Below are 21,946 nucleotides of genomic sequence, written 5' to 3'. Positions count from 1 at the left end.
TTGCCAGGTATCCCGCAATGCACATCTCCTAACCCCCCCCCCCTCTCCTCGTCACCCTCCCAAACACCCACCTCTCCTCCCTCTCCCTCCCTCCACTCTGTGAAAATCCCTCCTCCACTTTCCTCTAATCTCACCTTTTTCTCTGGTGCTGACCCGGGGAGGCCCACTTTATTCCCCACTGCACGCCAGAAGCCAGCGTTGTGATCGGAGCCTGGGCCCCTGTGCTGGTTCCCCCTCTCTCCTCTCCGCTCTCTCCTCTCTCTCCTTGCCCAGGCTGCCCGTCTCCCCGACGGCTCTGCTCTATTGATTTACTCCTCCAACCACTGCTGTCTGTCTCTATGTTTTGCACCACCAGCGCCTAGGTCCCTCGTCTCTATAACCCTCCGTCTCTTTCTCTCTCTTTCTCTCTGTCTCTTTCTCTCTCTACCTCTCTCTCTCTCTCCTCTCTTCCTTTCTTTCTTTCTTTCCCCTCTCTCCTGCACGGCCATGTGCAGGGGGAGAAAATATGAGAACAAGAGAGAAGGAGGGAAAGAAAGAGATGGAAGGATGCGGGGGGGTGGGAGGAGAAACAGGGGCCTTTGATTTTTCATTAGAAGTGCCTCCATATTTTAATATTGGGTTTAATCGGGCCCTCATGCCTTAAAGAAATAACCATTGAGAGATGATCCCTCGGCCTTCAAAAAGTATATGGCGCTTCTTCAATCAAAGCTCTCCTCGAATTTGCTCTTTTGTTTGGAGTTCACTTGCAATCCTTTTCCCCCTCCTCCCTTCTCTTGCCGTCTCTCCCGCTCTTGCTTTGTGGGTACAGTCGTTAGGCTTATTGACTGATCTCGGCTCTACTTAGCAATAGAAATGACTTTGACAGGGAAATACACCACCGGTATCACAGAGGTAGGAGCATGAAAGGCCCCTATCAGAACAGTGTACTCTATCACCAGTGAAAGGCTAGGTATTTTCCCCCTGAGATGAAATCTAAGTCTGTTTACTCGCAATCTAATATATAAATCTTTGATAGACATAGCAATGTGATGCTTAAATTGGAATTATCATTTTTAATGTTTATTGAATTTGACTGATTAAGAGAAGTTACAAGTCTGTTTCATGCTTTTTTCACTGCCGTCTCTGACCGAGTGTCGCATTTTTAAAGTAAGTGACTCCAGATCTTTTTGAAGCTGATGCACCGTATACACTGTCACCCTTAAAAAAAAATCCCCACACCTCATACCTGTTTAGATATGTCGCAGGCTCATTTATTACCTCGCCGCGGTTGATCATTCACCTTTATTTGTGTTTTCGACAACAGCTTCGGTGAGACTCCTTCAGGTTTTTCATGGAAGTACAACACAATGCCGTGTGCGTGGAAGCCACCAAAGCGCCAACCTGTGAGCTAATGAGAGGCCCCATGCTGTTATCTAAGGCTCCGGCTTCTCTACCACTGCTGCACTTCTATTAAGGGAGAGAACACACACCGGGCTACCGTTCACATATGTGGCACGTGTACGTTCTCTAAAGGAGGTTTCCCTGGGATGCAGAGGCTCGTAGAAGCCTCCATCCTACATACACATGCATGCGCAAAGCATGCACACACACACACACACACGATAGACAGGAGTGGAGAATTTGATGGCCCCAAAGACCACGACAAAACAAAGGCACAAATGACACCCTCCTGTGACAATCTCAATTGTAGCTGCTTGCCTTCATCTGATAATGTATCAAATGCATTTAAAAAGGACACTTACTTAATTGAACAACCTCTCCCAATTTGTTTGCGTTGAAGGAGAGAAGAAGAAGCTAGACAACAATTTTGTGTGTGTGTGGTTTCCTTTGTGCTGGCAGACTGTGTGTGTGTGTGTGTGTGTGTGTGTGTGTGTGTGTGTGTTAAACCCCTGCCAAGCAGAGATGCATTATTTAAGATGCTGTTGTGATACTTGTGCCTGCTTAAAGGTCTCGGCTTCCTTTTAACGCCATGCCGCATCAGGCCACCTCTGCCCCTGCTTCTGGGGGGAACCAGAGAGCGACCTGCTGGCACCGGTCCACACATCACCTGGGAAAATATCACAGTGGGAGGAGGAAAGGAAGTGATATAGATAACCTTTTGAGTTTAGTACACATCCTTGTGCGCAGTTAGAGACGTTTCATTATCCCACATTATTGTGATTTTATAGCTGATTTTGAGACTTTCGTATTTTTAGATTATATTTAAGGATATTAAATTCCAGAACAAAATTATTTCTGTATACTGTTTTTAATTGTATGCTTTGCACGCTCAAGTGAGAGTCATGTTAAAATGGGGGCTCATGTGAAGAGGTCCACATTTGTGGAGCAGCTCCTCTCCAACGAGGTACGGTGATGACGACTGGGAAAATGAAAGGTTAAATGCCAATTTGCGGCCAGCATGCGGAGCTGGACATAAGTGTCATTAAGTCCAAATTTGGAAACGGCCAGCCGCTCTCCCACTGTTGAAAAAGCCTGTAATGGAACATAGTATTGTAAATTGAATATGCTTAATTACTCTTCACGCTATGCCACCAGCCGTGTGTGCAGGGCGAAAAGGAAAAGCTCGGGAAAGTGGAGGGAAAAAGCGTCTGCAGAGGAACTTCAGGGCCCCTCATTACACTCTGCCCCTGGGTATTTTTACGCCTTTTATTTCCCATCTAATGAACTGTTTACATTTTTCAGCTTTCCAGGCGCCACAATTATTTGCGCTTGTCCTTGTGTCGCTCGTTGCACTGGGCAAAAAGCGAGGAGGGGAGTTGGAGGGCATAGAAAATATGTATAATGAATATCAGTTTATTTGATTTTAATTATTCTGGTAGTTTATACAGAGGGAACTTTTTCTTCTTCATTTGCAAAGATGGTGATAGTCAACTGTTTAAAATGAGTGTGCAGTGTTTTTGCAATTACTGATAAATGTTATTTTTTTGCAAACAGATGTTTTTATAGATTTACTGTTTTCCTGTCTGGAATTTGATGGAGGAAACTTAAATATCAAGACATTTATTTATACATTATATACGCTTATGTTCCCATATACTAGTCAGGGATTGTGCAGAAAGTAGAGATTCATATATTTGTTATAATTATATAAATATCATTTGCTGCTTAGAGGATCATGCCTAGCTGATTAACATATCTGATATGAATTGTTATGCATGAATATGTAATTACATTTTGATGGGTGAAGAAGAATCGTTTTTTTCTTCTGCCATCCATGTCAACAGAGGTAAAACGTGTGTTTTTGACAGGACACCAGCACCTCCATCTCCACATTTGATGAGATGTGTAGAGTTTTAAAGGCTGGCGACTTTGCATAAAGTTAAGATATATCTTTGTACTTTTTTGTGTGCTTCCGGGAATAGAAGCAAATTCTCACCCAAGATTAAAAAAGTGACAAAAGACAGACCTTTCAAAAGGATTAAAAAAAGCTTCTTTTTTTTCTTTTCTTTTCTGAGCAATAAGGTATCTTCTGAAAGTGCTCATTCTTTTTTAGATTACAAAGCCTGATCAGTTGGTTTCATCTTGTTTTAGATGCATTAATTCCAGAGCTCAATCTTCACCACATAATAACTAGAATGAGACAGTTTCAATGCATTTTCTTTATGAAATCTCCTTTTAAGTCATATGCTCAGTTGTAAGATTTTACTGTGGAACAGGTCTGCTCCAATAACTGATAGGCTAAATCTACTTTCCTGACCTCAAGAGCAACCCTGTTATCAAAAGAATCCTAGAAAAGGCTGTCCAACCCTATGAGTTGTGCCTTTTTGCATAACACCCCAACTTGTAATCAAAATCCATCACTGGGTTAAGCAGTCAATATTGCACAGCTGTTTTTGTTTTACATCAAATAGGAAGGCAATAATCACTCAGGAATCTGTTGTTTTCCGGAGGGGGAATCCAAAACCTCAAGTATATAGGTACAGGGGAAGTAGCGGCAAGTCTTTTATTTCCGTGACATTTTCCATTCTTTCTACTTTCTTTGTTATCTGCGCTGTGCTCATTGCAGAAACGCTTCATACACTCATCTGTAACAAACAGCTATTTAGAAATACCAAAAAAACCCTGCATATGGTTTGAAGGCGACGTAAGCCTTAACATTCAAATCAATGCTTCTCCCAGGCTTCCTCGTCTCAATTACTGGTGAAGTCGTCTTTCCCCTAAGTTGCACTGCAGCTCTTTAAGATGAAACTCGACTTAAATGGAATATGTGGGTGTTTTCCCGGCAAAAAATGTGTGTGTGTGCCTTGTGTACGAGTGTATGTGCTGTCTCCAGATTGATGCTTATTGTCTTTCTAGTTTCACTCCAGTCTGAAAATCCTTTAATTTCATGACAACAGCAGCCAAGTGACCACGTATTGACCTGCTCATGGCAGATGGGGCTTTTTCAAATTTAAAAAATTAGAAAATAGGACTGTAATGGAAAAAAAAAACCTAATTTTAAAAACATTTTTTTTTGAGTCAGAAAATATGATTACTGCGATTATTACTGCATATATTTCTAAATTTACTGCAGAAATAACCATTGAGGCTGGGATTCAGAAGTAAAAAACAAACAAAAAAACTTCTATGATACACTTTCACCTTAATTGGAAGGGTGTTGAGGAGAGCAAATTGACGTGTGGGATTTGAAGAATCTTGTATAATACAGACATGCGTCAATCAATTATATACTGTATTTTTTGGAAGGTAACAGAATTTGGTTTTGCAACTAAAAAAGATAAACTTACAAATTGTATTTATTTTTTGCTTGTGCTGGAAGGAAAAAAAAAAACTATCAACATAATTGAGCTAAGTGGTAACTGTTACAAAAGAATTACAAAAAAATTGCAAAAACTTCTGAAAACAGCAGGTTCACCGCTGCTATTTGATACACGAGGTGTCGATCTCCCGTGGTAATGTGTGTCAGGAGGGCCGACGCTGTGTTTTTTTGAGTCCATGCTGTGGATCTTCTCTTTTCCCCACAGTAGCTGTTTGGTGGTTAGCTTAGGTCCCCGTGGTTGAGTAGCTGCCTGCCGAGTGTATTGTTTGGGTGCTCTCTTTATCTAATGGGTTTTGTGGTCCGGGTCAATCAGGCCCTCCGTCTAGTCAGTAATTACTCCAGAGAACTGTGGCCCTCGCCATCACGATAACAACAGCCAAATCACATCAGCCATGGCTTTCCACTCACTGCTCCAGATTATGAGGAGAGACAAATAAAAAAAAATCAGCTGGCCTGATTGTGATTGGTTCCAAAGTTATTTCAATCAAGGAACTTGATATCGTCATTCTTGAGGTTAGATTTGGCATTTTCAATTTTGGTTTGTGCTTTTCTCGTGGAAAGTGGCATCAAAGTCTTTTTTGCAATAGCTTCTCCAAACTTTCACTGATAATAGAAAGATACTGGGAAAGGATACTGTATTTGAGAAAAAATGTCCCCACCAGGTAATTGGTGTTCCTACACTGATTCCCAGTCTTTGTTTTATTTATTTAGAATCGAGGACTAAGTAAATACAGAAAATAGAGAGAATTCATGTTGAGAAAAAGTGATATTTTCATTCCTATGCTAGTATTTGTCTTTGATTTTGCCCACCTCCTGCAGCCCACCTAGAAACCCTGTCAAGGCAGGGAGAGAAAGCGAAGGAGGCTTAGTAAACACTTTCTGTGTCTGCTGCTGGTGTGTATTTAGTTTAGAGGGCATGCCAAGAGGCTGTTTTTCCACGGGTCGGGCGTCTGTAAACAAGCGGTACAACGGCAGCCCACTCTTCCACAATCGGAGGTGGCACACTCTGAAGTGTGCATGAAATGTGTGTGTCTGAGTGTTTGTCTTTTTTTTTTTTTATTTTTTTTTTTTGGACATGGCATTCCCTCTTTTCCCAGCCTATCTGGAGAGAGAGAAAGAGAGAGAGAGTGAGAGAGAGAGAGGCAGCCCCAAATCTGATGGGCCGCCAATGGGTGATGAATTATTCCCTGTCTGAGTCTCAGCATCGGTGTTATCACAGAGCCTGCCACTGCACTGGGATGACAGCAGTGACAGCCCCCAGAAAAGATTTAGCGCTGACAAGTGATACTTCCTCATAATACATCTCCCTGGCCCTTTCCCCTGTCCCCCGTTCCACAGCCTCTCCATGCACACAAGATGAGGGTTTTTTATCCCTCAACTTGTATTTGTTTAAGTGGGCAAGGGGGGAGGTCTTTGCCACCACTTCTGTGGCACAAGTGCACTAGGTAGATCACCTTGGAAGGAGGCATGGGCACAAACCCAGATGTACGTGTTGTCAATACAAGTGTTGTATGGGAGCGCGCGCACACAGACACACACACACACACACACACACACACACACACACACACACACACACACACACACACACACACACACACACAGACAACCTGCAGGTGTAAGGCTCAGTTTGTCAGGGAGTTCCATTAGGGGGCTCTCGTGCTTAAGGAATGTCTCTTCTGTTTTTCCACCAACAACGGCACTAAGGCATATTTCTCCCCCTTGTTTTCTCTCTTTCTGCTCTCTTCTGTTTTCCCCTTCTCTTCTTCTTTTTCTCCTTCTTCCTCCTCCCTCTCCTCCCCCTGCAGAAAAGGTCACGTATTGCCTACAGTGATGAGGTGCGCAACGAGCTCCTGGGGGATGACGCCAGCTCCTCGGAGAACCAGGTGAGGTGCTAATCAGGGGCCCGCCGGACTCCGGTGTGGGTGGCTGACTGGCCCCCAGGGTGAGGAGGAGGGCCCCTCATAGGGGCCGTCGAGGGCCACAACCACAGTATTGTCACCTAGTCATGCGGAAGGAACACTGTTTAATGCAAAGCTGGCCAGGCTGCCAGTGAGTGGGCTCAGGGCATGGGACCAGTGTCTGGCCAAAGCCAGATTGTGACCAAAACGCACACATACACATACACACATGCACACAATCCAACCCAAACTCCAAAAACTTAGCCTCCCCCACTCCAACCGCCCCACAGCTGTTCTCCAGCCGGGTGTGGACTTAGGCCTACAAAAGATCCTCCACCAGTGTCCACACACACACACACACACACATACACACACACATGCACACACATACACGCACACACACGCACACACACGCACACACACGCACACACACGCACACACACACACACACAGAATTCCCAAAATCTTGATCTCTCATCCTTTAAACTCCAAGGGAGGCAAAACCTGCACAATGCAGATACTCAAAATGAATAGGGACGCGGGTTCTAGTATTGTTGACAACTAGTATCAGAAAATCGTTGAAATGTTTTGATGTAATACTCCATAGAAATCATCATTTGGCTCTTAAATGTTTTTATTTATTATTTAATAACAGCCTTTGATCAAAAATCTCAAATTCTTTTTGTCTTCTTAGATATTATAATCTATTATCTATCAAACATATTCAATATTGGTATATTGTTTATAAAAAGAAGGCAGTGACTGACATTTTGTTTGAATATCTTAGTACAGCTTGTTGAATTCAAGGGATATAAACAACAGATAAAGAACACATTAGAAATCTTTCTTTCATTGTCACTAGACCACAAGAAGCCAATACAAAAAACATGAGAAATTAGCAATGTCTACAAAAAGATTCATTCACAGCAGATATGAAAGTGGCAACGAAGAAGAAAAACAACTATCTTGAATTGTGATCTTAATTGCCCAAAATATGCCACATGTTCTTTTAAACTTATATTGTTTTGAATAAATGTCTGAAGTGCTGCATCAAAACAGCGGCACATCAACGGATTCAGCAAGCAGCGTTTTAACATTTAAGACGCGCTTACCTACTGCTCACCTGCACAGCTGCCACTCATAAGCAGCCACTCTCAACTATGACCAAACGTCCTTTGAATAATTATATATTGCCTTTAGAATTGGCTGTCAACTTACAGGGGTTGCTGTGTCTCAAGGCATACACACACACACACACACACACACACACAGACACACACACAAATAAATACTGTACATTTGCAAGCATGCACACTCAAAAAAGACAAAGATGAATACTCAAATGCACATTTGCACATTTAGTCCCACAGAGCTTTATAAAAGTATATTTAGATGTTTCACAGCTGAGCAAAGCTAAATAAAGTTGCCTCGTCTTTTTTTTTTTTTTTTTTTTTGAACGCTTCCCTATTACCATTTCAATGATGACCCATGAACTACACATCTTAGAAACATATGTATCACGAGCCAAGATGTGTAATTGATATGCATATTCCTGGCAAATTAGTGAGACACAAAAGTGACTCTGACATTTTATGCAGAAGTTGGAAGGAGATTTGCTGTCAGAAATGTCACATTTAAGACACTGATGAGTTCTATCAACATCTTGTCAAGGGAAAGCTGAAAAAAAAGTATCATATCTAATTTCAAATGTTTCCATTTCTCTTTCATTCAAAAATCTCTTTCATTCAAAAATATATGCACAAAATTTTAAACGTAATTATTCATAAATCTAGAATTTACACATCTTAAAGAAAATTGTTTGTTGAAATAATAAAATGCACCAGTAGGCTTAATATTGTGGAGACGCTATTGATAATATCAAGTAATATTATTAATTTTGGTAATTGTTGCTGCTTTATTCAACAATAATTAGCAATTATTTGTTCTTTTATGTCAGAGGATTATATTACTAAAATAGGTTTGAAGAAGAAGGTCCAGCAATCCAGTGCATTGAAATATTTAGATTTTGCTTTTGTTTTTTTATGAGACATGCATGTCAGGGAAAAAAATAATAATAATAAAGGAAGTTGAATGTTGCAGTTAAACCTTAGAACAATATCCATTCTCACTTCAAATATTCACATAATGTAATATCAACGATACAAAAAATATCCCAATTGATGTTAGGTGTGTATTATACAGTTTGCTACAAATTAGATAAATTATATTTACCTAAAAACATTTTTGTAATTTTAGGTTAAACATGATGCATTTGAAAATTCTGCCTTTCTGAGTGACTATTTTTCATTCTGTCAAGTATGGCTTTCCAGGAGTAACTTAAAGCCTTAATATGTTTAATACATGAACTATTGATTATGAAATAGTAAAAGTAGAATAATAATCATCTTTGCCTACTGTGAAACGTTTTTTTTTCTTCCTAAAATGATAATGATGTATCTAAAACACACGCACGCAGGCATGGAAAGAGTTAATGTCAACTGGGGGCAAAAGCAAAGTAAATAGATGATACATATTTCCCCTTTTTCTCCCAGGTGCCATATTTACCTCATTTTCATTTTAAAACTTGTGGAGATAATACGAGTCTTGGTCTTGCTGTGAGTGGAGTGCTCGGAACTTCAGGGTTTTTTATCGAACGAGACGGCGGTGATAGGAGAGGGGAAAGGATGGTGGGGGCCGGGGCAAGTCGGTCAATTTAATTCCTGACGATCTGAAAGAGGTCAGGATCATTTCATATAGCCCTGGCTGAGCAGATCATTACCAGTCACAAATCTGTTGGTTACATGGCAAGGATTTATAGCTAAGTAAATAGGGAGCCGTCATAAGTTCTGAAAATGGCGTGTTGGCCCTGCGATAATGGCTAAAGGACGATTTAATAGAGTTCGGCATTTATTCGTTATCTGTATGCGGACAGAGACTGAATTGGCACTATCACTCGTTTTTTTAATAATGTGGTAGGCTACCATTGCACATTTTTTCTTTCTGTTTCTCCTCTGCATGCAAGACACGCACAAACGTTGGTGTGCGCACACACACACACACACACACACAGACACCACACACAAAGCAGCAAGTGCACACACACATTTTTCACACACGAACGCTATACGGAATAGTTTCGATTTCAGTCACAGCAGAAGGCTTGGCCACAAGAGATTGTGCTGGTTTGAGCCGGCATGGACCAGATTTTACAGGCTACAAAGGAAGCAGATTACCACTTGTATCGAATTCCGTATTGGATAAAAAAAAAAATCTTTTGTTTGAAAAAAATTGCTGATTATCATAACAGAAAAATTGCAGCAGTGCAATTTTGAATACTGGCTGGCATCACAAAAACACAAGGAAACGCGCTCGTGCAGGAGTAATTATAACATTTACAATATTCTGTGTTTACCACTCTATATCTCTCGAGCAAAGCTAGCATCGTTGGCTATACTAAAGAATGGATGCCAAAGGAAAAAATAAAGCTAAATGGGAAGAAAGAAGAAACACTATGCAACAAACCCCTCATATAGTTTCAGCAAATCCTCCACGAGGACTTGCAATCAGTCAGGCAGCACAAATGAGCTAGAACAAGTTTTGTCTGGTACCCATTGACTCAGATGGCAGGACTGGGGTGAGGGATCGCAGGATCTGCTGGGCTTGTTCAAGCCCTAAATAACCACATCTATAGTGTAGTTTTAAACTTTGGCCTCGTCAATAATGCATTCTTGGTAGGGAGTTGTTACTTAAGGTAGAAAAGACAGTTTCCACTCTGCAAAGTGGTTTGTGTTACTGCTGACATTTCCAAGGCTGTGTAGAAAAACATATACATTTATGCTTGCTGTTACAAATATTGTGACAGTATTTTTTATTTTCAATTTTAAAATGATCCATCTTTGCCATACTGTTTTTAATTTGAAAAAATAAAAATAAATAAATAAAACCAACAAAAAAAAAAACAAACCCAGAAAAAAAATGATGAATAAACTATTTTAGAGATGGCTCCTAAATTTAAAAGGGGGGAGGTTGTGCCTTGACTAAGGAAATGTTCTAATAGGTGAAACATTTGAGATTTTTGTTTTAGGCTCTTCATGTTTTCAAGTATAAATAGCATTCTCAATTCATTATTGTATGACACAATTCTTTGTGTGTTTACCAGTGGTGGAATAAAAACAGACATGTTGTATTTATTCAGTACAGTAAAGTTATTCTGTAATTTAAGAGGAGTTCAACACAAGATGGGTGCAAACATTAAATGACACTTCTTTGACTGATAGGTGGTGGTAGACAGAATTGGTGCTTCTCTGCCCCTCAGTCTGTCACTTGTTTTGATTTATTTGAACATTGAGGAGGCTGCCATTTCCTGAACCTGTCCCAGCCAGGTTTTCTTTTTCTTTTTTTTTTCTTTTTTAACATTTTAGTCAACAATCAATTTTGTAATTCAGGATCCAAGTTCTGCTTTTTTCTGATATGATAGCAAATTATTTCAAACCCACAAAATTCAAAATTAATAGAACATACAAAATGAGATGAGAGAGAAGTAATGGTGGCCCTGAGCCTCCCTTTAGATCTGCTAACCTTTAATCTTGCCCAAGAAATAGAGATAAAAAAATCACCTGCAAAGGCTGACAAATCAAGAAATTTGTCCTTCCCCTATTTCTGCCAAATGTTTTGCACTCCCATGATAAGCCTCAGCCTTCTCCTTCCTTTTCTTCAGTCGTCACTTGAGAATGAGCCATGGAAGCAACCTTTTAATTGTGATTAGGCTTGATTAATGGTAAATGGGATTATTGCCTTTCCTCGAATGTCTGACTCATTATCAAAGATGCAAGGTTTCCCAGGACAGGGAATAGGAGTAGCATCTCCTATTTACTTCACTTTAGATTTGCTATTCTCTTTCATCAAAAATGAATAGCTATGCTAAGATTCATTTTTCATGATCCTTGGCTCTCCCAATAATAAGCTGCACTGTTATGTATTTATGTATATGTATACACACCGGTAGCCTCACATGACTTTCCATACATAATCTACGCAGCAGGCACCTTTATTGAGATACATAAGGTACATGAAATATTGACAACGTATCAGCATTGATGGACAGTGGCTCAGCATTTCCTCATCTCAGTTAAAAAGGCACCATTTGTTTTCTCCTTTTCCATAGAATCCAGCAAAATGACAGATGCAATATAAATTTCCTTAAGATTTTATTCATACTGTACCCAAACTGTTTTTTCTCACTGTGCTGACTGTATTCTAGCCTTTTTTCTTTTCTCTTGCCATATCAAGTTCTGTGATGTGACTTCCTTGATAACGCTAGTTGAGACGTCGCAAGTCGAGCAATCCATTCCCTCTCTTTGTTTAATGTGACAGCGCCAGAACTTGATCTTTGTTTGTTCAAAAAAGTCAGCGCGAGTGGCGTGTTTAGCTTCGTTTAATGTGTTTGTCTTGTGATTTCCAAATGCTAAACATGCAAACAGATAAATCGTCAAGGTTAATTCTGTACCCAGCCACATGACTGATCTCCTTCCTGCCATGTCTCTGCTTTTTATCTCTCCTTCACTCTCTTTCTATCTCTCTCTCTTCCCCCTTTTGCTTTCACGATGCAGTTGATAAAGTTACGTGAGGAGGTAAGTGCTTCTCTGCTTTTAACATTTTAAATTCTGCTTTCCCACTGAAATTTCCATTTGCCCTCCTCTCTCCTTTAGAAAATTAAAATCAGCTCATTTGGACACTTTTTTTTGAATGTCTGATTGAGCAGCCTAAAGGCCAAGCCAAAGATAATGAATGCATTGATGGCCAGTTTCCCCTCCCTTAAAAATCTGAAAATGAAGATAAGATATTATTTCTGATACTCGTTTTTGAAGACAAATATTGGGAAATGAAGCAAGGCTCAGAATAGCTTCAGTTATGAGGCCCAATATAATTCAGAACTCGGTCAACTTCTTAGTTTCAAGTGGGAACAGCTGCTTGTACGATTTACCATCCCTTAATTTTATGAATGGGGCCAAATGAGTTGCGTTCTGCCTTTAGTAATGAATTGGATTAAGGTTATCATCATAATAGTGAAAGACAGTAGGATAGTTGGTGCGGTCTAATTTGTTTCCTCATTCACCATTGAACACCATCACCACCATTGCCAAAGATGTACTCCATCTATCACATTGTAATGTATCTGATAGCTCTTACACTTGACTGTGAATGTTGCAGTCTTAAAGATAAGAGGCAAATAAAATAATAAAAATAAAATGTAAACTGCCCCAATCATGTCTATGTACTTTAACTCAAATGTCAGTTCAAATAAACAGGCAGGTTAAGAAACATTGCCAGGTCTAAACCTAGCATGAAAAATAATTCTTGAAATCACATCAGCTACAGACCTATAGAACATTTTAATTTACAGTCATACAACACTGAAAATAAGATTTGTTTTTACTAAATACAGGTTATATCTTAGCTACTGGAGACAGCCAGTAGCAACAAGCATGGTAGCTAGCTTGTTGCTGTCTTCGCTAATTAGCTTGCTTGTCATCCTAATTTACCATTCTGCGAATTAACTCTGGCTAAATGAGAATGTAAGCTAATTGGCATTTCAATTATTTTACTATTTATATACTTAACTTTATTTTACTATTCATAATACCTTTCAGGAGAAGTTTCCTGCATCCAGCTACGTTAGCAACAGTTATACTTTAGCGCTATAATCTATATTGGCCTCTATGTTGGTCATAATTCTGTACCAAAGCCAGAAACTATGGAACCAAAACTAATCTGTGATCTCATCAAGACACAAAAATCTTTTTAGCAGGTATAATGTGGAGCCACCATTACAACTGGTCCATACATAATGTTCCCTCAGACACCAGGTTGCTAAGCTGTTTTGCTCTATGTTTGACTGAATAGCTTGAAGGTCTGTTGACTGGCATTTCTACTGTTGGTAAGATACCACACAATCTGCTAGTATGATGTGATTGATATTTACCTAACAACATTTAGATATGTGTTATGGCATGCATGATAATGGAAATCAGATGTGCAAAAATACCAAAATCCTGATCTGACGATTGTAGGAGGCGCTTTATTGAGTTCAGGCCAAAATTGTGTAAAAATCAAACCAGCTATGATCTTCTACACAAGGCAGTGTATTTTGTAAGCAAGTGTACAAGCAGTTATTTTAGGTATAAAGCTTCTGCACTGATTCTTGGACTATCTAGCAATAACCCATGTCTACAGCCAGGTAAAATACACTTTTTGATCTGATGCCAGTTGCACCTTACCTATAATGTCAAATTTCAATAACACTTTGCTGGTATGTTAATTGTAAACAGCAGTAATCACAATATTTGTTATTTGTTATTATAAAGTAGTATTCACAATAGTTGTAGCATTATGTTATGGAGGTAATTCAATTTATACTCATGTAGACCATATTTAGACATAATTGTGGTATTTATTTCCTTTTTCTTTTTTTTACTGAAGCAGATTTTGTCAGTTTCTCTAGGTTACATGGTGTTGCTTTCCTTTGAAGCATGACTGAACTTGTGTGTGGAAGTGTACTTATGTTGTTAAATGTGCCTTTGAGTGAGACAGTGTTCAAGAAGGTTTCTGAACTGTCTCCTGAAGCTGAGTAATTCAATTCCTATCAAAGCCTCTCCATTCACAGCTATTCATAATTTAGAGCGCCAACCTGGCCCAGACGCCATGTTATCACGCTTTTTTCTTTTATTTAGCTGTACTTTTGTTTCCCCTTCTTCCTCCCATCTTTTATTTTTGTGCATTTCCCCCTAGCCTGAGGGTCAGGAGACATCTTCAGTTACCTCACCTGTCTTCCCCGTCTGGAAGGGCCCGAGCTGTGTAATCGGGCTTGATTCTGCGCCCTCCTCGCCATCGCACTTCTCCATTGCAGTCTTTTACCCTCCTGCTCTTCCTGCATTTGAATCAAAGGCTGGCACAGCTTATACACACTTAAGCCCCGCTTTTAAAAACTATACTTTTTTTTTCTTCAGCTGGAAAACATGTTTAAATATTTAGCACCCATATTCACAGCTGTTTGACACTTGTAATTCCTCGTCTTACAAGTCCCAAACAAACGGCAGAGAAGATCACACAGTCAGTCTGAATCACAGCTGTCATCATTATTCACTTTGACTCTCCCCCACCCTTATTGAAATAATAAGAAAATCATCTGAACTTTGGAAAATGGTGATAGTAACCGCCTGTGTTTGATATTGAAAAAAGGCAGGAGAGCGAAAGAAGAGGGGAGAGATTTCTTTTGAGCTACAGCTGCATTGTTCTGGGGCTCCCTGTTAATAACTTACAACTGAGAGTGTTTCTTGACGCAAAAAAGCACAACAAAAAAACACCATTTTTCGTGGTTCCTAAGAAGGTCTTTGTTCAAAATGTAGGTGTCAGATGAAAAGGCATACATGCATAGGCAGAAGTGGCGGGTGGGGGGGGGGGGGGGGGCGGAGGTGCACCACTGCACTCATATATTCACAATATTTATCATATATTGTGTTTAAATCCTTTGCTAGAAGGCTCAATGAGATGATCAGATAAGACCCTTAGGTTTTTCTTGAGTAGATAAATGGCAGATCTTGATTGCAAGCCAGTGTTCGTGCGTGGATGGGTGTTAGTGCATGTGTGTCTGTGCGTTTGCCTTATTCTTAAGGTTCCACAATAGCTTCTACCAGAGCCATGGGGGTCAAGCCTTGATATTGGAAGTTGTAGCTCACTAGGGGCTGGCAGCCACTTTGCATTTCTCTTAACAAAATTGCTGATGAGGATGTCTTGGATTTTCCTTGCTAACTGGCGAACAAAATCTGAGTTGAGCACTTCCTTTTTGTAAGCCCACTGATGTTTATGCATCCATACTGTTGTTTTTGTTGTATAACATTTATCTGTTGGAGCAAAATTACTTGCCTGGAGAGAACAAGTCATCTCATTTTAGATGAAGTTTATAGGCGACATCTCTACATCAGCCTCGACAGGGAGTACCTGAAGCGTACTGAGGTATTTAGTTTTAATTATACATGTTCTTTTTCATTATTTTTCACGGTATCGTCCTACGTTCTTGCCGGATTGTTTCATTAGGAGGGCTATCACAGTGTGCCGTTACTGGATCTTTAGTGGCTGAACTCTCACCCCTTACTTCAGGTTCTGTCACCGTCAAACTCGGGACACATTATTCTAATGATCACACACACATACACTGCCACTGCCACCACTACCCCCTCCCACCCCTCCCTCCACACACACACATACACCTCGCACACCCACCCACACTCACACTCCCCCCACCCCCCCACCCCCCCACCCCCCAGCCCTAAAAGAAGACAGAACGAGGGAGAGAAGAGAGAGAGAGAAATTCAGGGGGAGAAAGCTTTGAAGTGGCTTTCCATCGCAGTGAGTCTGCCGGCCGTCTCCCCGAGACGTGTCACCTTTGCCGAGAGGGAATAGGAAAATCACGTTTCGAATGGTAATGATAACATACTAATCACTTGAGCTCTTTGAAGAACCCAGGGAGCGCGCTACTCTGTCAGTATCCCCGGCTGCCTCATGCTCCCAGGCACACACAGGCACTGCAGCCATGGTCTAGGTGTATTAGCTTAAGCATTGCATGTCAATACGTCCCCACCATCTCAGCTGATCCATAGGGGCTCATTAAAGCCCGAGCCTGGTATCCATTTCTTCGCAGCGTGCACACTGCCACCATCTCTGCCAATGCCACTACCACTTCCACACCCATGTGAACCCCCCACCCCCTTCGCCAGGAACACACCATGCATTGCTTCCTCTCCCACTCACCCTCTTCCCGTCTCTTTCACACCACAGCAGCCCATTTCACCACCCATCCACCCACCCACCCATCCTCCCTCCCATCCCTCCATCCTCCCCCTGCCCTCCCTTTAACTATTAAAAAATATCTCTGCAATTTTAAATGACATCTGTCAGCGGCGGGAAGAAAAAGGGAGCGAGGGAAAGAAAAGAGTTCAGAGGGAGTTTTTTCCTCCCGCCTCTTTTCCCATCCCTCTCATTGTCAAACTTTGAAAAGTGTGTCGTCGTCTTATTTTTTTTTCCCTCTTTTTTTTTCATTTCCTCTGAGTGATTAGCTGGTACACATTTTTGACAGCTTAACCAGAACTAGAGATTTCACTTCTCCCCCTGTCCCCTTCGCTCATGTGACGGGCATAAACCCTTTTCAGAGAGGGGGTTGTCATTCATTTGGTTGTTTTTGAGTGTCAAATGTGTTACATCTGATAGCTTGCTTAACATAGCATATTAGAAGGGCCATCAAAACCAACAACATCTAGTAGACATTTAAGTCTTCCAAGTTTATGTGACCCTCTCTTCCTCAGGCAGTACAGTTTGAATGTAGTTAACCTGGGTCTCAGTTTGGACCTTTAGATGAAGTTTGTGGCAGCAGTAGACAATATGTGGGTGTTTTGGTTTTTTATGTCGATGTGTCAGATGGGTGGCTGAAACTTTGCACTAAACAAACATACATGAACTGCAGATTAACACTGCACATCATTTAGAATACACAGCACAGTGCCTGCACCCAATTAGCTACACAGCATAAGGACATTAACTAGCTAATTAGGAAACGATGTACAGACAGTATGCACATGCTGACAAACTCCAATTAGCCTAAGTAATTTATTAAAATGTGGCTAAATATTTGAGTTGTAACTGGTAAAATAGTGAAAGTACTCTAGTCGATGACTAATGCTGAAATATCTGTAATGACCAATGGCCAATTTGTCCAATATTTAAAATACTGTATTATTAAAATCCCAAAAGTGACTGTGACAGTGACATAAAGTAAAACAAAACTACAATATAAAATTCTTAATGCATAGGCATCAATTGAAACAACATCCAAATATGACTCAACTTGGATAGAGTACATCAGAATCTGTTAAATACAACCATAGCTTATTTGATTTTGGGACTGGTACCCATATTTGTTTCAGGACCTGGCAAATACTGAAATACATAAGAGCTTTCATTAAACAGAAAAACGTAATTCAACTTAAACCAAAATTTGGGGGATTGCCACGACAGAATCTAACAATGAAGGGCCTTACAGTTTATGGATATCTACCTATCTTTTTTGACGAAAAGGCCAATGTTAAAACAACAAACTTAAGCGATTTTCAGTGTCTTTCTCTATAAAACCAATACTACAATGTAAAACATTCTCTGATGAGCTAGCTAGCACTAGTTGAGCTAACAAGTCCTCTGTGTAGTCTGTTCATAAGAATTAAGAAAACAGCGTCGAGTAAAACATTCAACTAATAACTCACTGGAGTAACAAAGATGCATAGAAACACTCAATTTCCACTCATTTCTGAAAACTCTATACACTGGGAACATTAATATTTAATTGAGTTCAGGTTAACAAAGACCACACAGCCATGACAAATACAAATGCCAGGCGTAAGTCAACAAGGATTCTTTTGCCAGCAAGAGTTTAAGCCCAGCACCCGGCTCTTGTATAACTGTAGCCTCGTTTTCTGATTATTTCTTTTTATTTGGATATGAAATGGAATTTACTGAATCAAATGGTTTGTGAAGCCAAGAAAAGAAAGAAAGCATGATTCTGTATACTTTTCCATAGATGCTGCATGTATGTAATGTATGTAATAGTCTATCTGTTAATACATAGGACGGGTAATTGTATACATGCACACAATGAAAGAAAACCATCATGTCACATTCATATGTGTGAGAAGCAAGAAGGAACTCAAGGCCATCAATCAACATATCAGACCTTTTCTTGCTTTGCTTGTCAGAGATGAATTCTGTAGCCGTAGAGAATAAACCACTGGCTTTCTTGGTAGTTTTCTCGGTATCTTAGGAACTGCTATACCATCAATTGATGTTATCTGTGCTCATGATATAAGAGCCCTAGCTAGCACCTTGATACTCACAAACACCTCCATCTTTGAAAAATGATCAAATTGCTTACTTAATTATTTATGAAACACATCGTTCCTTGATAAGCTCTCAAAACACCATGCTTTCAATGGGCAGCCTTGTCAATTGTTGATAGCTATGAATAAGCCAACATACGGGGGACTTTACTTTGAGATTCGCTGTAGAGTCATGTATCATGAATTACTGTTTTGGTCTACTATAGATTTCAAGTTACTGGGGTGTTAAGCTTGTCCATTAATGGCAAATGTGGATAAATCAGGTTTAGAAAAAATGAACATTATGTTTTCTTCAACAAAATGATTGCTTTTCACACCTCTACAGTGATATTTAACAGGTCAAGTAGATTTTGTCATTGACCTAACTATTTCCTAAGCCCTCTGGGCACTGGCAATTTTGAAAAGGCTTTCTTTTGGAAACCTTGCGACTCTTTGGATATTGTAACTTTTTCAAATGATGTGAAAATGCAGCTTTGGAAAGATCAGTGTTACCAATGAAAATGCAACCATGTTGCCATTAACAATAGGCAGGCTTTAAAACACAGGTTTTGTTCATTCACTCCTGTTGGTCAGGGTTTTTGTACACACTAGCTGCTGTGGCCATGAACATGCTACACTGTCTGCCAACTTTTTTCAAAAAGCAATGTTATATATGTTCCATTACTAACTACAACTGAGTGAGTAAATGGGTTGACTTTGTCTTGAATCATTTCTCCTCAAGTTGGAAGCCATCACCTTGACAGGTTATTCTTTTTTTTTTCTTCTATTTTTCTGTTATTAATTTTATTACTCCCTCCTTCAACTCTGCCCTCTGTGCAAAATTTCAAATAATGAAAGCTGGAGCTGTGAAACAAGATGAGGAAGCAAAACACTTTACAGCGCCTCTCGATTTTATGTCCGAGATGAGGCGACAGTACATTTTACATTGTCAGCCTCAACATGCATATGCTTGATATTCCATCAGCATATAACACATTGTCGTCCATGATGGTTATTGCCAACCTGGCTGTGTTATGTTGTTGCTGTGGATGTGGTCTGTCTGTTTAGGTGACAGTGTTGATGTGTTTCTTTGAAATGGGTCCCAGCCCTCTCAATCATTTTTTTTTTTTTTGTTTGTTTCTCTGGCTTTATTTTTCTTCCATTTGTTGCAGAGAGCACATCTGTTGGACAACACAGAGAAGCTGGAAAGGTCATCACGGAGACTGGAGGCCGGGTACCAGATAGCAGTAGAGACCGGTACGTATTCTGTTTTGGATTGGGTTGGGAAGGGGTGGGGTGGGGTTGGGCGGGGGTTCAAGATAGTGGTGGGGATGAGTGAGCGACAGCAAATTGTCTTGCTCATATGCGAGGTGGGCGTGTGTGTGTGTGTGTTGTGGAGGGGGGGTGTTAAAAAAAAAAAAAACGTTAAAAAAAAAAACCTCGCCTTCACGACTGGTGACATTTTCAGGAGCACATCAAAGGCAAGCCAGGGTGGGAGAGAGAGAGGTGTACGGGCGACAGAGCGGGCGCCGCTTCTCCTTGCTCTGCTCCCGAAGAAAATTCATGCATCTGCATGGCTCTGTGTGTGTGTGTCTGTATGTCTGTGTGTCTGTCTGGGTGGGTGTGTGGTGGTGTTTTTTTTTTTGTTTTTTTTTATAGCACACAAACAGACAGGGGGTCTATGAAAATAAACAACGTCAGCGTTCCTCCAGAAGTTCTTAATTCAGAGAGCAGGAGGAAGAAAAAACAGTAATATCACTTTCTAAATAAACCATCCATAAAAACACACAAACTCATGTTTTTTTTCTCATTATCAAGGTTAGTTTTTATCTTAAAATAGGAAAAAAGCTCATTTGGATCTTAAATAGATTTAACCAGTTAGCATATTTCTTCCTGTCTTCCTTCCTGACAGTCACCACATTATTGAGGCACAGTGTATTCCTCAGAGAGGTATCAAAGCTCATTCTTGAAGTATCAACCAGCTTTCTGTGGCTTCCGTTGTAGTTTTGAAAAAGTTTGTCAATTTACACTATAATGGTGGGGTGGCTGGCGTGTGCGACATCGACAGATTTAATAATTCAAGTCAAGGAAGGGTTGCACGCAGACCACCGTCTTTTGATGTTCTCTGTAAGTTGCATTCACAAATTCATAAATACAATCTGCATTCTCTGCTTAAAAATGTTGTTTCATATGTCTCAGATGATCCTGCGGCACGATGTTATCCGGGTTTCTCGACTGTGTCAAATTCTGCGACAGCCCAGATTTTTAATTCCATTCAGTCGTATCTTTCAGTGGAGTGGCTCGATTTGATGTGTTGCCTCACAGCTCGGTCGGTGTTAAAGAAGTGGGCCGTGGCTTAACGGTGTTCAGTACCTCCCGGGCCCAGCGGTTCCCCTGCCATGGCCTGCCACATGCCCCTTGACCCTCTGTCGCTGGTGGCCGCCTCATCCACTGTGTGTGCGGCTAACTGAGAACAATGCCTGTTTATCCTGCCCTGGTCCCACACACTTGGCTTGGTCCACACCAGCTGTGGGGTGTGTTTGTGGTTTGGTGGGGAAGCTTTGCCCTGTGTGTTTAATCCATGACCCCTTCCTTTACCCTGCTGTCGATACCAACCCTCCGCTCAGATGCACAACCTGAAATGGCAAAGGCTCTGGGTCAAACAGGGACCACATCTGTACAAAGACCATAGATACACAGGGAATATACAGTCATACCACCAGACAACTAACTACTATATATGCCAAGGTCTCAAATACACCAAATACACAGGGCATACACATCAAGCAGCCATATTCATCCACCAGGTTTATGAGGTTTGACATGCCTATCCATCTGATCCCCAACTCTGTTTGGTCATTAATTTGGTGTTTTTCATCCCCATTCTCCAAACTGTATATTTATTCTTGTGGATAGTCCCACAACGGCACATCACAACACTTTTCAGACATCGTCAGGAAATCCTGCTCTATTTAGATCATAGTCCTACCATAGTCCTTAGTGTATGGAAACACAATACACTAAGGACTAGGATTTGTTTCTTTGCAAACAGTAAATTGTTTACTTTTATAGTCCAACAAAGGCCCCATTTAGTTCTTTCTCTTTCACACCAACAAATAAATAATAATAAAACAAAAAAAACCCAAGAAGTGCACCGGCTTTATTCATGCACATTATGAAAATGGCATTGGCAGTTGTTCAGGTATAAGCTTTGAGTTTTCAAACATAGAGGTGTGGCATCCATAGAGGTTAAACAAGAATAATTAGAGCATTAAGTGTTTCTCCAATCAGGCACTCTCTAGTCACACTGTAAATACTTTTCTCACCACAAAACCTCAACTCTCCTCAGACATCTAAGAGCTGCACTT

The 21,946-nt window shown here is 40.5% G+C and overlaps 1 protein-coding gene across 1 annotated transcript in view; it reads left to right on the top strand.

Annotated features, from left to right (window-relative positions):
* LOC139666486 (vesicle transport through interaction with t-SNAREs homolog 1A-like) overlaps positions 1–21,000 on the top strand; it is a 38,596-nt gene extending 17,596 nt beyond the window's left edge. Inside the window, exons 4-6 of the mRNA XM_071545727.1 lie at positions 6,568–6,645; positions 19,751–19,835; positions 20,858–21,000. Coding sequence (XP_071401828.1) covers positions 6,568–6,645; positions 19,751–19,835; positions 20,858–21,000 — 306 coding nt within the window. The remainder of the gene's footprint in view (positions 1–6,567; positions 6,646–19,750; positions 19,836–20,857) is intronic.
* Positions 21,001–21,946: the final 946 nt, after the last annotated feature.

This window comes from Centroberyx affinis, unplaced genomic scaffold (genome assembly GCF_046629955.1).
Source record: "Centroberyx affinis isolate AG114_WGS23_722 - 3 ecotype Tasmania unplaced genomic scaffold, CSIRO-AGI_Caff_v1 ptg005038l_1, whole genome shotgun sequence".
Taxonomy (NCBI): domain Eukaryota; kingdom Metazoa; phylum Chordata; class Actinopteri; order Beryciformes; family Berycidae; genus Centroberyx; species Centroberyx affinis.
Note: the sequence above shows the minus strand (reverse complement) of the source record. Positions and strands in the feature narration are given on the sequence as shown.